Below are 20920 nucleotides of genomic sequence, written 5' to 3'. Positions count from 1 at the left end.
GCGCCCAGCGGCCACACGGCCTCGATTCACGTCTTAGCTCCCCCACTTACTGGCTCTCAGTCCTGAGGGAGCCACCTCTTCAGTTCACCTGCTAAGTGGGGATAGTAGTACCTGCAGCGCAGGGATGTTGTGAAGGCTGAACAAGGTAATACTTGTAGATGCTCAGCCATCGCCTGTCACATAGCAGGTGCCATAAGAGAGTCAGCAAAGCCATGCACACACAGCAGGGTGGGTTATCTGCACAGATGGCTGCCAGCAATTCCCTCCATCCCTTTAAGTGCCCGCTGCCCACCTGTCAGGAGGGAGAGTCTGTTTCTCCCCCTCTTGAATCTGGGTTGGCATTTTTGTTTTTTGTGAGAATTTTTTAAATTCTCACCGGGGATATTTTTTTCCATTGCTTTTCAGAGCAAGAGTGGAAGGGAGGGAGGGAGGGGGAGAGAGAGAGAAACATCGATGTAAGAGAGACGCACTGACTGGTTCCACTGGTTGCTCCTGAATGCGCCCCGACAGGGGGCTGGGAGCCAGCCGCAAGCCAGGTACGTGTCGTTGACCAGGAATCGAACCTGTGACCCTTCCGCCTGCAGGCCGATGGTCTAACCACTGAGCCACACCGGCCAGGGCTGGGCTGGCTTTGATCTGCTTTGACGCAGTGCACTACACTGTGACACTGCCCCGTGGGAGCCAGCCACCGTGTGGAGAAGCTTGAGCCGACTCCCGAATGCTAGGGGACCAAGTGCGACAGAGGCCACACAGAGGAAGCGAGGTGAGCCGGCTGGCGGCCGGCACCAAGGCCCCAGGCTGAGCGAGGCTGTCTTGGCGGCTACAGCCTCAGCTGAGCCCACGGAATTACGAGAAATAAGAAATTATTGCTGTTTTAAGCCCGTAAGCTTGGGCTGGTTTGTTACACAGCAATAAATAACTGGAACTTACGTACAGAAGGACAAAGACGTAACTGGAGCAGTGAGGGCTTCATCTGAGGCCATCCTAACTGTTCGGTATTTTGGACAGTAGATCATTTACAGGAGGGTACACAGTTATGTGGAAATAGCGAGATAATTACATGGCAATATCTAGAAAGGCGCTGGAAGTTCATGTTTGGGCTCAGGAGAGATGGAGGGAAGAGAGCAGTTTAAGAGTCAGCATATGGACGGCACTTGGTGCCCTGGGAGAAAGCAAGCTGGTCAAAGGAGGTGAGAGGCGCAAGAAAAGAGGCACCAGGACAGAACTCCGGCCTCACGGACATTTAAGGGGTGGACGGAGAGAAGTCTGTGACGGAGACAAGAAGCAGTGATCAAGGACGGACAGAGAGCTGGGACAGGACCAGGGAGCTGTGCTTTGGGAAGGGAGAACTGAGAACTTACAGCTACAAAGGGCAATGGATTTGAAAGTTAGGAGGGAATGGCGATGATGGAGCAATTTGTTTCAAATAAAGCGGCAGCCCTGGCTGGTGCGGCTCAGGAGTTAGAGCATCGGCCTGCAGCCTGAAGCATCGCAGGTTCAATTCCAGGTCAAGGGCATGTACCTTGGTAGCAGGTTCGACCCCAGCCCCCAGCCCTGGTCTTGAGGCAACCAATCGATGTTTCTCTCTCTCTCTCCTTCTCCTCCTCCCTTCCACTCTCTATAAATGAATGGAAAAAATATCCTTGGGTGAGGATTACAAAAAATAAAATAAAAAGTGGCAGAGGCCAGCCGGTGTGGCTCAGTGGTTGAGCATTGACCCATGAGCCTCAGTGCAATTCCTGGCCAGGGCGCATGCAAGGTGACAGGCTCGATCCCCAGTGTGGGGTGTGCAGGGGGCAGCCGATCGATGTTTCTCTTTCTCCCTCTCTCTCCTTCTCTCTTAAAAGAAAATAAAAATCAAGCGACAGAGGTGGAAGTTGGATGATGAAGGGCTAAGGAGGGAGTGATGATTGAGAAACTGGACACGGCAGATGCTGATGACTGTTTTTAAAAGTCTGCTGTAAAAATGGAAGTCATAGAAACAGAGATAGGTTAGTGGTTGCTGGGGCTGGGGGGGGTGGGAAATGGTGAAGGTGGCCAAAGGGTACACACTTCCATCCTAAGGTGAGTAAGTTTGGGGGTGTAATGTACAACGTGACTACAGTTAATAATAGCATTGCACATTCGAATGTTGCTAAGAGTGTGTATCTCAAAGGTCTCACCACATAAACAAAAAAAGGTAACTGTGAGGTGATCAATGTTAATTAACCTTATCATGGCAATATATACATATACAGAAGCATCACGTTGTACATCTTAAACTCACACAATATCGCATATCAATTATATCTCCATAAAGCCGGGGAGGGGAATAGAATAAAATTAAAAATCCGTTGTTAAAAGAAGGAAGAAACTTAGAGTATTTGCTGGGGTGGATGACAGGACAAAAGGAAAATTATTTTAAGTTCAGGGAACTTGCTCGCTACTAGAAGATGCCAAAGAAAATGCCAAAGACGACACAGATTAAAGGTCCCAAAGAGAGAGGATGACTGGTGGCTGGAGGTCCTAGGACATGGGAGGGAAGGGATGAGGTACTCAGGTGGAAAGTTTTGCTTTGGGTGAGAAGACAGACAGAGAGGTGGAACTTCACAGGTAAGTTGTCAGTGAGATGGAGGCAAGGTGAGGTTCACATCTAGTGGCCTTTTTTCTCCGTGAGGAGTGGGGAAGGTCATCTGGCGACAGGCAGTGCGGGTCTTGGGAAGACTGACATAGTTTCCTAAGTTTTGTAGGGAATGCGTGAGGGGCCGCAGGAGTCAAGACTCGAGACTCCTATGAGGCTTTCCTGCTCCTGAGGGTCTGGCTCTCAATACCAGCTTCTCTCCTCTGGCTGCCCCCAATTCCATCTCCCTCCCCGGAACTGGTCCCCAGCCTAGACTGCCCCCTGGAAGGTTCTCGTTCATTCCCTCATTCATTCCCCAAGTATTTGCTGGACACCCATACCGCCGAGCACCACTTGTCTGGGCGACATACTCTCCCTCTCCCCACAGGCCTTTCAAACCTTCCCCACACTTTTCAGACACCCCCAGTCCCTCCCTCCCACAACCATAAGGGACCTCACTGCCTCCTTTATAAAGAACACAGAAATCCTCAGATTCATCTACCAACCACACAAATTTACCTACCGCTGCACCCTCTCCTGCTGATACAACATTTTTAAGCTGCAGTTTCATTTAGGGGGTCTCGATCAGCATTTTTTAATGCAATAAATAGAGCAAAAAATATTAACTATTGCACAGAGTAATTTATGTTTCTTAAAACTTCTGTTTCAATTATGAAGCAACTGTTACAATGGGTTGAGGTTAAAAAGTATGTGTATACTGGAAAACTTTCATAATAAAAAGTTAAAGCAACAACACTGCAACAGAGAAGCTGTCCCTCCTCCTACCCACTGCTAAGCCTTGTTTTAGGTCCCCTCCCACCACCACCTTTTCAGGACCCTTATATTCTGGACTTGAAGTCTTCTCTTTCTGTAAAAATCAAGAACACCTCACTGGCCTCCCACCCCCCAGTTACTCTCCCTTCCGCTTCCCAGTCAAACTTCTCCAAAGAGTCTGTCACCAGCTCCGTCACCCCACTCCCACCCCTGCAGTCGCCCCTGGCCCACCGCGCTCCCCTGGCACAGCTCTCCATAAAGTCCCCGTGACCCCCGGAGCCCACACATCCAGAAGACACTTTTCAGTGTTCACTCGCTTTTTGTTAATTTCTTCTTACCCCTCCGGCCCCTTGGGAAGCTTTCACTGACCTTCCTAACAAGGTCAAACCACCCACTAGTGGCGCTCTCTGTTCCTCTTTCCTTTGTAAGGCTGTCAGTTGTCACTGTTCAAGTTTTACATGTTTGTGCGATTATTTGCCTAGATTAGCCTCCCCAAGGTGAGAGGCCAAGTCTGTTTTTATTTACCTTGGTAGCCTGAGGGCCTCCCTGGCTCGGTGCTGGACACAGTAGGTGCTTAATAAACTAAGGTGAGATAAATACACAGTGCGGGCCTCCGTGCTAGCCTTTAGGAGTACGATGAAAGAAGTTCTGGAAAGGGAAGGGTGCTGGGAAGGAGGAGAGCCAGGGGCAAAAGGAGAAGGGAGGGGCTGCTCCTGTCCAGCTTCCCAGACCATCTGGAGCCTTTTCAAGATCTGCATTTACCCCCAGGGCTGTCATCTTTCACTGTCTTTGTGTGAGAATGTGGCCAAGGTAGGAATATTTGCTCATCATTGGATACCTGACAGATAGAGCTCTTTAATGAATGCTTTCTGTCCACTATAAGTGACACCTCTTTCTGGCACCAAGCTACCAGAATACAGGGCATGTATCTGTTTTATTGAGTTTTCGCGTGGCCGGCATCTTCCACAGCACCGGTCCCTGACAAACTCCACAGAACAACAAAAGACCTTATTCTGCGCTGTAGAGCCATAGCCAAAGACCGTTTAATTGTGCTTAACGCTTTCACTACGTGGTTATTGATTTCCTGTGGCATATCCATACACAGACATTCATTTTATGACATTAAAAGATCAAACACGTATGACAAATATCTAAAATCTAACAAGCATGGTATGGAGGTGCAACCGGCAAAATGCGGCCTGTCAGAAACGCTACTGAACAAATGAGCAATTTGTTCAAAACAATTGAGGGGGTGGGGGGGATTTAAAAGTGATTTAAGGGGCGTATTAACGAGACAATTGTATGGAACTTGTTTGGATCTTTATTCAAATAAAATAATGGAAAAAGGAAATTATAGGATAATCAGAGAAATGTGAATATAGACTAGAACTCTGATTATATTAAGGCCACATCACCCCTTTTTTGGAGTCTGGTGATAGCTGATAGTATTGTGGTTATGTTTTAAAGGAGAAGTCCTAATCTTTTTGAGATATGTGTTGAAATATTTATAGATCGTAAAATATGAAGTAATATAATGTCTGCGATTTGCTATAAAATAATCAGAGTGAAGTTGAGTGGGGAAGAGGCCAGGGATTTAGAAGAAAGAAGATGGTCAGTTGTTAATGGTGGAAGCTGGGTGATGGGTACACCTGACATGCTTAGAGAACTGAAATTTTCAAAAAGTTAAGACATGAATCTAACTAAGAGAACCCCAAAGTACCTAAGTTTTCGTTAAATAATTTTTAAAGTCTGTACTAACTTAGAATTCTTTCATTTTTTAAAGACGTCTAAAAGAGAGAGGTACTTTGATTTACGAGCCTTTCAAGGCACCTCTGAAGGCAGGATTCAGGCCTCCTGGCTGCTGGCTTTGGTCACGTCCCTGCTGTAGCACATCCCCTCTTTACTCCCAGCACATCCGCACCTGCCTCTCAGGAGCTGGGACCCACTCAAGGATGTGCACCGACTGGCTGCCCTCAAACGTCAGAAAGATACAAATACAGTCCCACAGTGCCCAAGGTTTCACAGCCTTCCTACTCAGACAGGTAGCTTTATCATTTATTTTTTTTTAATCCTCACCTGAGGATATTTTTTCCATTGCTTTTCAGAGAGAGTGGGAGAGAGAGAGAGAGAAAAACATCGATGTGAGAGAGACACATCAGTTGGTTGCCTCCCGCACACACGGCCGGTTGGGCCAGGGACCAAGCCTGCAACCAAAGTATGTGCCCTTGGCCGGAGTGAACCCGAGACCCTCCGGTGGCCGGGGCGACGCTCTAACCACTGAGCAAACTGGCTAGGGCCAGGCATGTAGCTTTACATCAATATCTTCATCCAGCCCTTGTGCTGGGGGCTGTCAAACGCTGTCAAGCCAATGCTTCATGAGGACCACACCCCTGCCCCCTGCCCATTCCCACCCGGGCTTCACATCAGCCTTTGAAACTGCCCCTAACACACTGGGTCGGCCGGGTGACCTGCTCACTTTTGCCCTTTACTGCTTCTTTCTCATAAAAGTTTGAACTAGCCAACTTATAAATATTCAGAAACTTCTAAAGTCTGCCAGACTCTGTGCCAAAATCTGATGCTGGGCAGAAATAAAATTCCTGAAAGAGTTTAATGACAGTCAGTTGCCTTCTGATAGAGACACTAACCACCACTCACAGATTCGCTACGGCTCCTGCAGAAATGTTGCCTGAGCCCAGCTGCAACTCCCAAGTCCAAGAAACCTTGTTTCGCTACAAAGTTTCTTAATTTTTGTGAGACAGATTTGATCGCTGAAAAACTTGAGGCAGGTCAGGGTGTCTTTTCCCCCTGGCAAAATAAATCTCCTCTAAACCTCCCTCGGCTAAATCAACTCCTCATAAAATGAAGCAGCTGGCGCACTCCTCCGGGTGACTTCAAGACAAACAGCTCCAGTTCATTCACCGGCCTCGGAGCCCCCGCACAAACCCCAAAGCCTCGGCTGCCTTGTCCATTAACAAAGCAAATGAAGACAAAGAACAGCACATTCGAGCGCAAGCGAGCGCAGGGCCTTTCCAGCACCCCCATGCCCATCGGGCGCCCGTGCAGACACACAGACACGCCGCGCCCCGCGCGGAACTCGCCAGCGGGTGACCCGTGCCGACTTTCGGCGGAGAAATACGGGAATATATGCGTTTGGCCTTTTTTTTTTTTTTTTGCATTAAATGGGAAGCAAAGGAGGAAAGCGGGGCGTGCAGAATTGGAGCCGAGTCTTATTCTTTCCTTTCCTCCCATCTTTCTCTGCACCACAAGCGCAGGCATGTCGGGGAACGTCAAGTGCCATTTTCTTGGGCAGTTAAATACCCCAATTAAAAACGATGAACCCGGGAAGCGTCCGTGTGTGCGCGTGTTGGAGAGAGAGGGTGAAACCCAAGACTGGCGGGGTGGGCCGGGTCACAGCGGCCGCCGCTCGGCTCTCCGCCGCCGCCCCGAGCACGCGAGGCCGCCCCGCGCCGGCCGCCCGCGGCCGGGGTTCCGCCAGCGGCTGCGGCGCCGCGGCCGCCCACTCACACCTCGGGCGGGTCCCGGCCGTCCGCTGGGCTCATTCACTTCCGGTGGCAAATCCCTCCCACCAGCTCTAGAAATGAGGGTACATTCCCCCGTCGCTCTCCCAAAGCCCGACAGCCCCGGGGACAGGCGCGGGGCCGGGGCCGGGGTCTCGCCCCGCGCGCCCAGCGGCGCCCAGCTGCGGAAGGCGTGAGTGACAGCGACGGCGCGAGGGCGGGCGCGGGAGGAAGAGGAAGGGGGTGTGGAACCTCCCCCCCGCCCCCACCCCGCCGGCTGTCGCAATTGGCCAAAAAAAATGGTAATTCGTTTTTAGGCTCCCCCAGGGCCCCCTGAACCCGGTTGCAGTGCGGAACCCAGTCTCTCCCATCCGAGTGCCCCTCGCCTTCTCCCGCCGCATTAACCGCCTCCGGGGATCCTAGAGCCCCAGGCCACGCCGAACTGCAGAGGTTGGGGGGGGGTTGGGTAGGATAAGGGTTTTGGGGCGGCAGGAATGGGTTGGGGGAAGGGGTGGTGGACAAGAAAAGAAAAAACCAGAGGCATGCAAGCGGCTCCCCAGCCAGCTGTTCCAGCTGCCGCTTCCTCCGACGCGGGCCGGGCGGTGCAATATTCCACCCCCCCTCCATCTTTCGCACCACTACCTGTCCCCCCTACCCACCACACGCACACATTCCCCCCACCGGTAGCAGCTCTCTGGCCCGTAAGGGGGTGGTAGGGAGGAGCTCGGGGGGAGGGGGAGGCCTGCGAGTTTCTAACCTTGTTCTTATAAACAAACCCACATGTGCAGCTGCCGCTGCTGCAACTCACCCCACAATTCCGGATATAAGTCCTGCCCCTTTAAGAAGAAAAAAAGCTTCCCCCGCCTGCCTCCCACCCCACCCATCCACAAGGACCTTTGTTTCTCCACCCTCTTTGTCAGCCGGCCCCGCCCCTCCGATGTGGAGGAACCAATGGGGTAAGAAAATAAGGCCGGTCTTCTGACGTCATCTTGGCTAGCCAATCAAAGGACGCGTTGGTGGGAGGCCTCACGGAGGGCGCGCCCGGAGGAAGGAAGGCAGGAGAAAGGAAGCTTGCAGTTAAGATGGAGACAGCTAATTGCACTGCTGCTGTCCTGGGGAACGGGGACTCGGTGTCCCAGCGGGAACGGAGCCTGCTGCCTGAGCGGCTTCAGAGACGAGATCAAGAGAGGCAACAGGAGGTGGAAAGGCGGAAGCAAAAGCGGCAGGACCAGGAGGTGGTGGAGGAGAAGAGCGACTTTTTCACTGCGGCCTTCGCTCGGGAGCGAGCAGCCGTGGAAGAGCTTCTGGAGGGCGGGGAGTCCTTCGAACGGCTGGAGGAGGCGGCCTCTCGGCTCCAGGGGCTGCAGAAACTTCTCAACGACTCCGTTTTCTTCCTGGCCGCCTACGAAGTGCGGCAGGGACAAGAGGCGCTAGCGCAGCTGCAGGCGGCCCTGGCCGACCGGCGCCAGCAGCTGCAGCCCAAGAAGCGTTTCGCTTTCAAGACCCGGAGGAAGGATGCTGCTGCGGCCACCGAAGTAGATGCGGCTGCTGCCCCCCCGGCGGCCGAAGGCATCTCGGCCTCCCCGCCGTCCTTGAATGAGGAGGGAGGCTTGGACTCCAGCTGGCTCTGCGGCTTCTCCAACCTGAAGTCCCAAGTCTTGGAGAAGAGAGCGGAGGAGTTGCACCAGCGAGACGTCCTTTTGACCGAGCTGAGCAACTGTACGATCAAACTGTACGGCAATCCCAACACCCTGCGGCTGAGCAAGGCCCGCAACTGCACGTTGCTCTGCGGCCCGGTGTCCACGTCTGTGTTTCTGGACGACTGCAGTGAGTGCGTGCTGGCTGTGGCCTGCCAACAGCTCCGGGTGCACACTACGAGAGACACCCGCATCTTCCTGCAGGTGACCAGCAGGGCCATCGTGGAGGACTGCAGCGGGATCCAGTTCGCCCCTTACACCTGGAGCTACCCGGGGATCGACAGAGACTTCGAGGGCTCTGGTTTAGATAGGAGCAAAAATAACTGGAACGACGTTGACGATTTCAACTGGCTGGCCCGGGATATGGCCTCGCCCAACTGGAGTATTCTTCCTGAAGAAGAGCGAACGATCCAGTGGGACTGAGCGGTTGTTACTCTTTTCCTCACTTACACCAGATGCCTCCCAGGTGGAACGGACTCCAACTAATAGGACCCCAAAGCTTACTTATCGTTGTCACATAGCGTATGTTTTCAGTATTTAAGACTTAAAATTGTGATAGGCTATTTGTAGTTTTCATTAAATTCACGACAGGTATAACACTTTAAATTATTTTTTGCTATTTTGATCACTTTTGCTAATATTTGACTATGACAGTTTGAAGCCATAAAGAGAAGAGTGTGATTTTGTGTTGGTTTTCATCTGTGGTATTTAAAACTTATTGAATGATAAAGCAGCCCTTCAATAAACATTTGTTTAATAAATGAATTCAGTAGGGCGCTAGTAAGAGCCAATTAGTGTGGAATTATGGTGTCAAACCTGTGCAAAGTACCATTAATGAGAACCTTTTTGAATTGAATGTTTGACTTCCTTAGGTGTTTCTCAGCAGGGTGCTCCTTGGAAAGGCTCCTGTTTGGTCTTCAGGTACACGTTAGCTTGGGCTTCTGGAATGCAGCTAGTGATTGACTTGTTTGGGTCCAAAATTTTTGCTTGGACCCCCAGAGGCTCATGAGTCTTCCCAACTGTACAACCAAAATAATTATAGCTACTAATTTTTTGTGCATTTAAAATGCCATAGACATTGTTCTAAGTACCTTACATACACTTACTAAGTCCTCAAAATCTTATGAGGTAGCTTCTGTTAGCAGTATTTTTCAAGTGAGGAAACAGATAAGTTTGTTGTTCAAGGTCACACATGCTGGTGGACTGGAATTTAAAACAGTTGTCTGGCTCCAGAGCCCACCTTCTTAAGCCACTACAAGATAGTGATTTTGAATTGTGTCAAGTTGAAGAGAAAGCATCCAAAATAATTTAAAAGGGCAAGTTGCTTTTTTTCTAAAGCTTCTCAGGCATAATTAGGGTACGTCTCTTCATACAAAAAAATTGAGACAGCCCTGGCCAGGTAACTTATTTGGTTAGAGTGTCATCCCGTATGCCAAGGTTTCGGGTTTGATCCTGGGTCAGGGCACACATAAGAATCAACCAATGAATGCATAAGTAAGTGGCACATAAATCGATGTTTCTCTCTCAAAAAATAAAAAAATTGAGGCAAACATCTAGCTCAGTCTCTTTTTTTTTATGGTGTTATCTATAACCTTATGGTGGTATAATATGTAACATGACATTTGATAGACATTAAATGACAGTCTGAAGAGGGCACAGGGACAAGATCTAGCTCAGTTTTAATTTTTCCACTCATTTTGCTGATTCTCTGTGGTTACAAATTTAGCTTTCTGTTCTATACACTACCATTCATTATTAAATGGTGAGTTCTAAGATTTTCAGAAAGCTTTTTTGGGTCTAGTGGCCTGTAACTAATTGCTTTTTATTTAATAATTGCCACAAGTAGTATTGTGCTTAGAGTACCTTAAGTATTTATATGTTTAATACTTATATGTTCTATTTTGTTCCAAAAAAGGATTTAAAGTGGTTTCTAGGATATGTGAAATGTAATGACAAAAACAAATGAGAAGTAGGAATAGGAAAAAGTCACAAATTGGAGGCAGAAGTGAGGACAATAAAAAGTAGCCTGCTGCCCTGGCCAGGCATTTCAGTTGGTTGTGGGTTCAGTTCCTGGTCAGGGCACACACACCTAGGCTGCGGGTTTGATCCCTGGTACAGGAGGCAACTGATTGATGTTTCTCTCTCACATTGATGTTTCTCTCTCCCTTTCTTATCGAAAATCAATAAAAACATATCCTTGGGTGAGGATTTAAAAAAAGGGGGGAGGGTAGTGTAGTCTGCTGAACTCTATTCCTTAGTCAGACATTAATCCAGAATTTTTTCCCCTCCACTATTAGCTAACTTGAAAAAGGATCCTAATCAGTTTCACAATTTGCAACATGCACAAAGAAGAGGGAGGAAATCAATTGCTTAGGAGAAATAATCCTGATGATTAAAAAAATATTTTGTAGTGAAATTCTCAATCATATCTTCACATTCGAAACTATGACCGGTATCCCAAGACTGTGCCCCTGAACACTGATCGTTCAACACCAGGTGCACTCCAGGAGAAATCATGCTTGTGGCACTAAAGAGCTTGCAATTCATATGTGTGGAATGGTCATTTTTATAGGAAAGATAACTAATTACATCGAAAAAATGAGCCCCGTCAACCTTTTGCAAACCTGCAGTTCATAATACATAATAAAATCACAAAATCATGGCAGTTTGAACCCTGGTTAATGCTTGCTAATCTCAGCGGAGCTCTCCTTGCTGCTTGGCAAGCCTGTCCTGCCTCCCTGAATGGCCCGCACCACATTACTCATGCCAGCTGCCACAGGCCTTTTTCTACTGTCCTAAAGCTCAAAACTGAATGCCTGTAACTGCCGACCTCACCTAACACAGGCCATTCAACTAGCACGCCCTTAACATTCCTCGATATTTGAAAAAATTTCCAGAGCTACCTCTTCCACTCGTGCCCATCCCCTCCTACCTCCTAGAGATCCTGCTCCCTTTCCTTCAGCCTTTTTCTTTTTCAAAATAGCAGAGCCTGGCCGGGCGTGGCTCAGCGGTGGAGCATCGACCTAGGATCCAGGAGATCTCCGTTCGATTCTCAGGTTGCTGGCTCAATCCCCAGCAGGCGACATGCAGGAGGCAGCCGATCAATGACTCAGCATTGATGTTTCTCTCTCTCCCTCTCCCTTCCTCTCTCTGAAATCAATAAAGATATATTTTAAAAAAATCAAAATAGCAGATCCTGAGATCCTCACCCTACACATCACTGAGTGATGTTCCAGCTCCTTCCCTCTGCTGTCCGCCGTCTTAAGAGCAGCTGTGTCCACCTAAATCTGCATCTGCTCCCTCTTCATGTCTGTAATTTTACCTGTTTTCCTGCTGAGCTGGCTCCGATGATAGCAGCAGCCTAAGCACCAAGTCTGATGGCCCCCTCCTCTCCTCCACCCTTATCCTTTCACTCGAGGTGCAGTTTACTACCTTACCCTCCGAGTTCTCTCTTTCCTTGGCCTCCATAGCCTTGCTGGGCTGTTTCTCTTATGACAACTTCTTTCCCTTCATTGGGGTTCTGGTGACTCACAGCCCTTAAACATGAGTGATGCCCCAAGTTTTGTCTTTGGCTTGTATTTGGGCTCTTCAGAACCTTAACCCTCAACCTTATGTGCACAGGCCTGCGTCTGTATCCCCAGCCTCCACCCTCAGTGGGCTCATCTGCCTTTCAAATTCCATATATCCTTAAAAATCTCCATTTTCCCCTCTTTCCTTCCCAAGTTCCATGTTTCATTTAATGGTGTAACTATTTTCTAGGCACTTAATGCTTACCAGGGCCAAGCAGGTAAAGTCAATGAGGGAGGCTGCTGGAAACAAGTCAAAAGGGAGTAGGGGACCAGTGACTTGGCAGACAACTTCAAGCATTTTTAAAACACTGTACAAGCCAAGCAAAACTTTTCTGCAGTCTGCACCTGGTCCCTGAGCTGTCCAATCTGTAACATCAGATTTCCAGATCATACCAGTTCTACCCTCAGCAAGTCTCGCCCATTCATCCTGTCCTTTCAAGTCTCTCTGCCATTTCAGAAAGTTAGACCTTATTATGTTTTCCCTAAACTTAAACTGCAGTGGATTTTTTCACCAATCCCCCCCCCCCCCAAATCCCAAACAAACACAACAGATCAAAACAAAACCTATGTTAAACTAACATCCCTGTCTTTATGCACTGATTAATCTAGTAAGTTTTTATTATGCATGTCTAATGAAAATGGTCACTGCAGTGAAGGCTATTGCACCAAAAGTGTAATGATCATACAGTTTCATTAAAATTAACTCTGGCCTGGCTGGGTGTGGCTCACCAGTTGAGCACTGACCTAGGATCCAGGAGATCGAGGTTCGATTCCTGGCCTGGGTTGCAGGCTTGGTCCCCAGTTGGGGCTGTGCAGGAGGCAGCCAATCAATGACTCTCTGTTATGATTGATGTTTCTATCTCTCTCTCTCCCTCTTCCTTCCTCTCTCTGAAATCAATAGACATGTATTTAAAAAACAAAATTAACTCTGGAAAAGCAATAAAATAGCACATTAGTCAAGAGATTATTAAATTTCACTTATGAACATATATTACATATAGTATAGTATATGGTATTATATGAGTATTGTATAATTATAAAGTATCATGCCAGAGTCTCAACCCTATAAGAATAAGAGATAGAGCCAATTTCCTTATAAGTTCCAATGCTAAAGTTCTGATTACAACGCAAGAGTCGTTATTGAAAAAAAAAATAGTTTTAATTTTATTAATCAGGCAGAAAACAGCAAAATGTAAAGATTCAACACACTATGACTAATGTTACATGATAATACAATGTTTTATAAACATCATGCCAATTACTCTAGTACCATAGAAATTGGACAACTAAATTGCATTTAATTCAAAAGTCTTATCACCAACTTAAACACTTAGTTACACTATTTGAATATTTTCTTATAAAGAAAATAAACTGGCCATTACAATTAAGATGAAGGTCAATTATTTATGCAGCTTTAAGTTTCAAGAAGGGCAGGGACGGGATGACAGAAGCCACATTCAATTCAGCTGACCAAACATTTTAGCATTTACTCTGCCCCTAGTGCTGAATGCTAAGCAAAGCAAGCGTGTGCTTCTCCTTTATGGAGGTTCCAGCCCAGCCGAAGATCAAATGAGTGAAAGGACAATCATGGTAGAGAAATTCCCAGAGCCCGGACAGGGTAGTGCCCTATTCTAACCTCTCCAGGCTAGAGGGGACCGTGAGTAAAGCATCTCTATGGGCCACCAATCCAGGGCTTGAATTCCCCGGGGGGCGTCCCTGCCCATGACCTACCTACTGAGCAGCGTCACAGGAGGAAGGAGTTATTCAAGGGCCTGCCTTCCAGCTTTTCAGGCACTGTGCGCACCCTGAACTTGAAGAGCTGACCAAGCCAAGCAAGACAATCCGAGGCCTTTTACTCAGCTGGTAACCAAGCTCAACATTCTGTTCAACCTATTCAAGAACTTTATTATAAAGAATTTTTTTTTTTTTTTAGTTTAATACCTTTCAGTTGTGTTTGTTTCACCAAGAAAGCTATCCATAATCTAACTTTTACAACTGAGGTAGAGGTTTGATTCTAAAGTGATAGTGCAATGGATTTTTTAAAACATCGGTCATTCACGCGCAGGTACAGAAAGATTAGGATAAAGGTAAACCTCCCTCCTTCCTTTGATCCCAGCCAGTCGGCTCTCATCTAAGAACAACTACCCTTCGCCTGTTTCCTTTGTATTGTTCTGGCCTGTGCCTCTGCAAACTTAGGTACAAAATATCCTTTTATCCTTACGATTAGGCACCTTGCCTTTGTCACTAACATTTCAGTAAGTCCTCACCTAATGTTGTCAATAGGTTTTGTGACTTTAAGCAAAATGACGGATAATGAAACCAATATTACCACAGGCTAATTGATACAAACAGGAGTTAAGTTCCCAGGGCATCCCATCAACGCTGTAATGAAATGACACTGGACGAAAGGACAGAGTCCTCTCATTCTATTAACTGCTGTTACATGGAATGACTGGGCCACGCCTATTTAACCAGTCCATGGTGAACAGTTAGGTTGTTCCCATCTTTAACCGTTAGAAAAATACTGCAACAAATATCCCTATGCATAAATTATTTAGCATGTGAGCAATAGTTTCTCTAGGCTAAGTACCTAGAAGTGGAACTGCTCGGCCCGTCGGTTATGAACATTGATGATATCGACAGATCTTCTCTAACTGCCTTCCAGAGAATTCACACTGAGAGCGCTATTTCCCCACGGCCCCTCCACGCAGGAGGCTAGCAGAGTTTTGGATCTCTGCCAATCTGATAGTTAGAAAATGTTATCTTCTGGGAAGAGTAATTGCAATCATCTTCTAATCTCTCTCCCGCCTCCAATTTCTAAACCGTTCTGCACGTAGCTACCAGGTTCGTTTTTGTCAATCCTGCCCCCCCTGGCCCAACGCCTGCGGCTCCCACTGCCGGCTGGCCGCCCCGGCCTGGCAGACAAGCTCCCCCCCCACCTGCTCCTCAGCCGCCTGTCCCTGCCCCATGTTTTACTGCTTCATCACACACGCTTCATGCTCCAGCCAGTCTCAGCCAGGGACCTGGCAGGAAACAGACTCAAAATGGATAATTTGAGGAGAGCTTGCTACAGGAGCTATTTACAAAGCTGTGGGCAGGGTTTAGGAAAAGCAGTAAGAGGTGGAGCAATACCTGTTGCATTAGTAGACCAAATCCAGAAGTACATAGAAAGACCACAGGCCAGAGTTTATTCTAGGAAGGCCAGGATAGCCTGCCTTCAGAAAAATGACATTTAATTTACCACATTAAGAGAGAAAGGGGAAAATCCATATGATTATCTTAATAGAAATAGAATAAACCTTGTACAAAATTCAGCTTCTATGCATGAGAACACACTTTTGGGAAAGTAGGAATAGAAAGGAACTTCTTTAACTTGTTAAAGGCATCTTCTTCTTTTAAATCTTCACCCAGGGATATTTTTTTCCATTGCTTTTCAGAGAGAGTGGAAGGGAGAGAGAGAGAGAGGCATCGATTGTTTGCCTCCCACACTCGCTCTGACCTGGGCTGGGGATCAAACCTGCAACCCAGGTACCTACCCTTGACTGGAATCGAACCCACAACCCTTCAGTCCGCAGGCCGGCACTCTAACCACTGAGCATACCAGCTAGGGCAAGGGTATCTTCTAAAACCTACAGCAACCATGGTACTTAATGATGAATCACTGAGAAGTTAAGATCAACACCAAAACAAAGCCCTGGCCAGGTAGCTCAGTTGGTTAGAGCGTCGCCCTGATAGGCCAAGGTTGCAGGTTCGACCCCTGGTCAGGGCACATACAAGAAGCAACCGATGATGCATAATAGATGGAACAAACGAGGACATCTGTAATACTTTCAACAATAAAGATAAATTTAAAATAATAGCTGGAACAACAAAACCGATGTTTCTCTCTCTCAAATCAATAAATAAAATTTAAAAATAAATGAAAATAAATAAATAAAAAATTTTAAAGACCAATACAAGGATCTCTGTTATCGCCTGTATTCAAATTGTTCTGAAGATCTTAGTTTCTTCAGTAAATCTTAAAAATAATTTTTAGCCCGGCCGGGGAAATGCAAATTAAGGCCACGATTAAAACCAAGGAAACAAACATTAAGAAGTCTGACTCAATAGTAAGGGCTGGAGAGGCCGTGGATCATATATTCACTGCTAGTGGGAGTATAAATTGGGCTGATCACTTTAAAAAGCGTTTTGGCATTACCCAGAAAGGTGAAGATTCACATACCCTGCTTCTCAGAAGTTCTCTTCTTAGGCTTATACCCCAGAGGAACTACTGCTCCGCAGGAGACACGTACAAAGTGCTGAGAGTAGCTCTGTTCACAACATCAGCACGAGAGCCCTGGGGGTGTTGCTCAGTCAGCTGGAGCGTCGCCTGTTCACTGAAAGGCTGCAGGTTCAATTCCTGGGCAGGGCTCACACCCAGGTTGCTGGTTTGATCCCCAGTGGGGGGCGCATAGGGGAGGCAACCAATCAATGTTTCTCTCTCTCTTTCCTTTCCTCTCTCTCTCAAATCAATTCAAACATATTCTCAGGTGAGCATTAAAAAAAAAAGCAACACTAGAAATCATTTTAAAAAACCCACTGGAAATCACCCATATGCAGACTGGCAGTAGAATGGATCACATGTGGTATGATCTGCAGATGAAAATGAACTGTAGCTACAGGAAACAACAAGTATGAATCTTAAAACATAGTGTTGAGGCCCTGTTTGGGTAGCTCGGTTGGTTGGAGCATTGCCCCGATGTGCCAAGGTTTCGGGTTCTATCCCTGGTCAGGGCACATACAAGAATCAACTGATGAATGCATAAGTAAGTGGAACAACAAATCGATGTTTCTCTCTCTTTCCTTTCCTCTCTCTCTCTAAATTCAATAAAAAAATAAATTTACCAGAAAAGAAAAAAAATGTTATAAAAAAATCACATAATGTGGAATGAAAAAAAGTTCCTGAAGACTATGTATGATATGACACAATTTTGTGACTCTCAAAAACAAGCAAAAATACATGTGTAGGGAAATAAATACTACATGATCTTTATGTGACAAGAAAAGCAAAGGTGTTCAGAATAACGGCTACGTTGGGCTGCCATAACAAAATACCACAGGCTGGGTGGCTTAACTATAGACATTTATTTTCTCGCAGTTTAGAGGCTGGAAGTCCAAGAGCAAGGTGCCCGCTGGTTTGGTTTCTGTGAGAGCTTTCTTCCTGCTTTCCCGCCCTGGCCTCACCCGGCCTGTCCTTAGCGCCTGCTTGCGGAGACCTCTGTGTCTCCCTAAAAGGACACGCAGGCCTATCAGATTACAGGCCCGCCCTAGGACTTCAACCCTAAGCACCTCCTCACAGTTCACAAAGACAGTTCCTTTTGGGTTAGGGCTTCACACAGGAATCTGGGGGACACACTCAGTCCACAGCAGAGAGGAATTTGATGGGAAGAATCATATATATAGGTGCAAGTTACTTGTGATATTTGAGTTGGGTGGTGAGTCATTTGTTACGATGATTTATAACATATATGTTATGTATATTCTTTGTATCCAAAATTATATTTAAAATAAAAAATTAATGAACTTTAGCCGTATGTATTAATGTTGATGATTAAGCTGTACGTTTACGACTTGTGGGCTTTTCTGTATGTATAACTGTTTTAATAGTAATGTTTGGGGCTTGGGCCGATGTGGCTCAGTTGGTTGGACGCCATCTGGTGCACTGAGAGGTTGTCTGTTCGATCCCCAGTGAGGGGTGTGCAGGAGGCAGCTGATCAATGACTCTCATCATTGATGTTTCTCTCTCTCTCCCTCTCCCTTCCTCTCTCTGAAATTGATAAAAATATTTTTTAAAAAAATAAAAAATAAACACCCCCCCCAATGTAAATTTTATTATTTTCATCCCATTATTATATTAACATTAAAGGAATTTCTAAAGAAAAACAAATCACCCCTAATTCCAGTAACTTATTCTATTATACTGATAATTCATTTGCAGCATCCAGACACCTCCCGGGTCCGGCGGGGGAGGGAGCCGTCTGTCCCTCCTCCAGAGACGCCCTGGCCCTTCCTCTCCGGCCCGCCTTTCTCTGCTTCCCCCTCACCACACCCTGCCTTGCTCCGCAGGCGAAGCGTTTGGCAGGGGACAAATCTAACGTGTCTGTTCGCTTTCACGGGTTTCTAGATAAAGTGCATCCTCAAGGAGTCTAGCCTGAGCCGCGAGGTTCCCCTTTACCCCCACGGAGACCATTCCACTGCTGGCCACCAGGGGGAACCCACGGACTTGCCAGGGGCTCAACCCTGCCCCTGGGGTCACTTGAGAATGAGGCCTTGACTGGTGCGGTTATACTTGCAGAGCTTTTTAAATTTGTTTCCGGTCTCTACATCAAATCTTCCTTTCCTTCCCTCTGGCTTTCTGTTGTCCGAGTGCACCTCCTAACAGGCTCTCCGGGTAGCTCCTCAGTCCTTAGATTTGTGTCTGTGAGGTATGAGTCTGGCCATGCTTCTAAACGTCTTCTCGTGGGGGGAGAAAACTCCAGAAACCATAGCACATTTTTTTTTTTCAACGTCTTTGATGGTGAAGAGTTGAAATCCTTTGAAGGTCCAAAGCTTTTGGAAGCCAAATCTATCGTTTTGGACCTAAAAATGTCATGTAACAATAAAGTAACAAGATTGACTTCTCCATATGGCTCGGAAGCTGGCCTTGGAGATCACTCCCGAATTGGAGTCCAAACTTAAAATTTAGGTTGAGCAATGGAATAGTGTTTCTTTCTTCTTTTTTTAAATCCTCACCCGAGGATACCTTTCCAGGGAGAGCGGAAGGGAGAGAGAGAAACACATCGATTGGTTGCCTCCTGTACGTGTCCCGACCCCGGCCAGGGATCCAGCCTGCAACCGAGGTCCATGCCCTTGACCAGAATCAAACCCAGAACCCTTCAGTTCGAGGACTATGCTCTAACCACTGAGCCAAACCCCCTTGGGCAACTCGTGCTCACTTTTGATTGGGCTTTGATGCACGCAGGCAAATGGACCCTTAATTTTGGTAGCAGGCTGGAGGAAAGAAATCTCATGTCTCATTGCTTTGTTCTCGCACCTCCATCCGTGGGGAAAGAGTTTGATTCTGCTTAGTGATCTGAGATCCTAAAGAGCAGTGCGCAGGTGCTGGATCCAGTGGAACCGATGCACACAAGGGGAGAAAGGCAGCTCCAGGCTGGAGATTTGACCCACTTACCGCCTTGAGCTCATGGGCCTTTATTCTAATTACGAAGCATTCTTTGGTATTAGATGGACATGAATTTGAGGACAACATCAGTTTGTTATTAAAACTCCTTGTGCTGCCCTGGCTGGTGTGGCTCGGTTGGTTGAGGGTTATCCCGTGCACCGAAAGGTCACCAGTTCAAATCCCGGTCAGGGCACATCCTTGGGTTGTGGGCTTGGTTCCCAGTCGGGGTGCATGCAGGAGGCAGCCAATGGATGTTTCCGTCTCACATCGATGTTTCTTTCTTAAAAAAAAAAAAAAAAATCAATAAAATCATATATTTTTAAAAAACCTTGTGCTTATGCACAAACTGTTCTGAAAGTGGAACTGCTGAGTCATTGGGAAGGTGCATTTATTTATTTATATTTATTTATGTATTTATTTTTCTGAACGTGGGGCTTCAAAATTAGGCCTTTTATTTTTGGATTGTCACCAAAAGTTACTTTGGATTTCAGTCACACTGTGACATGTCAGAGGAAAAGCGGGTCAGTAGGAGACAGGAGAAGGGCCACATGCAGCGATTTGCTGACGTTAGGCAGCGCCAGAATTTCAGCGAGTGTCTTTCCTGTTAGGTCCTATTAAAGGTAGATTTTTTTCTTTTTAAAAAAATCCTCACCAAGGATATTTTTCCATTGCTTTTCAGAGAGAATGGAGAGAAAGAGAGAAACATCGATATCAGAGAGATTGAACCTGCAACCCAGGTACAGTACATGCCCTTGACCGGGAATCAAACCGAGACCCTTTGGTGTGGGGGCCGATGCTGTAACCACTGGGCCACACCGGCTGGGCGCCACCTGTTACTGAAAGAAAGTGCCTGGACTACCTGGGTCGCCGTGTTTCCCTCTGCCCCCATGAGGGCCAGGGCCAGGGCCAGGGCCGAGGAGATGCTCATGGGCAAGGAAAACACTCTTTTTGAATTGCCTTCACCCAGCTTTTTCTGAAGGTTTAAGGCAAAAGTGCCGTTTGCTTCTGACCGAGTCTCCCTAATGGTGAGTCCCAGAGTGTCAGCGATGTGGCCGGAGCGAGCCGAGCAGCGGCAGCGGGAATGTGCATTTTAAATTTTAATAGAGATAAATTACAGTTTAGAGAAAATAAATAACCTAATTAAAAAGTAGGTGAAAGTGCTGGACAGCTTCCTCACCAAGGGAGATACACAGATGGCAAACAAGCGTGTGAAAGATGCTCCGCATCATATATCATTAGAGAAATGCAAATTAAAACAACGAAGAGAGGCCACCACGCACCTGTTCCAACGGTTAAGACGCTGAGCACTGACACCCCCAAGTGCCGGCGAGGGTGCAGAGCAGCAGGAGCCCCCACTTGGTGCCTGTGGGACTGCAGAACAGGACAGTCACTTTGGAAAACAGTTCGGCAGCTCTTACTACGCGAAACATGTGATCCAGTCTTTCCATATAATCCAGCAATCACGTTCCTAGGTAATTCGCACAAAACCCTGCACGCGAACGTGCACAGCAGCCTTGTTTATAACTGCCAGGAACTGGAAGCAAACCAAGACGCCCCTGAAC

General features: G+C 47.1%; 1 protein-coding gene across 3 annotated transcripts; it reads left to right on the top strand.

The window, feature by feature from the left end:
• Positions 1-6952: 6952 nt before the first annotated feature.
• TBCC (tubulin folding cofactor C) lies at positions 6953-11248 on the top strand. 3 transcript variants are annotated; one of them, XM_081140779.1, is made up of 2 exons: positions 6953-7084; positions 7680-11248. In XM_081140779.1, exon 2 carries the CDS (start codon positions 7974-7976, stop codon positions 9009-9011), a length of 1038 nt encoding a protein of 345 aa, XP_080996905.1. In that variant the 5' UTR covers positions 6953-7084; positions 7680-7973; the 3' UTR covers positions 9012-11248. The 3 variants fall into 3 exon arrangements, with proteins under 3 accessions (XP_080996905.1, XP_080996904.1, XP_080996906.1); XM_081140778.1 differs by having other exon boundaries at positions 6953-7193; XM_081140780.1 differs by lacking the exon at positions 6953-7084 and adding an exon at positions 7254-7341.
• The last annotated feature ends 9672 nt before the right edge of the window (positions 11249-20920 follow it).

The sequence above is a fragment of the Miniopterus schreibersii genome (genome assembly GCF_964146895.1).
Source record: "Miniopterus schreibersii genome assembly, chromosome: 6".
NCBI classification, from domain to species: domain Eukaryota; kingdom Metazoa; phylum Chordata; class Mammalia; order Chiroptera; family Miniopteridae; genus Miniopterus; species Miniopterus schreibersii.
The sequence above is the reverse complement of the archived record's forward strand: the minus strand, read 5'-3'. Positions and strand labels throughout refer to the sequence as shown.

Excerpts from the sequence above, each read along its gene's own strand:
- TBCC (XM_081140779.1), top strand. The coding sequence starts at position 7,974 with ATGGAGACAGCTAATTGCACTGCTGCTGTCCTGGGGAACGGGGACTCG.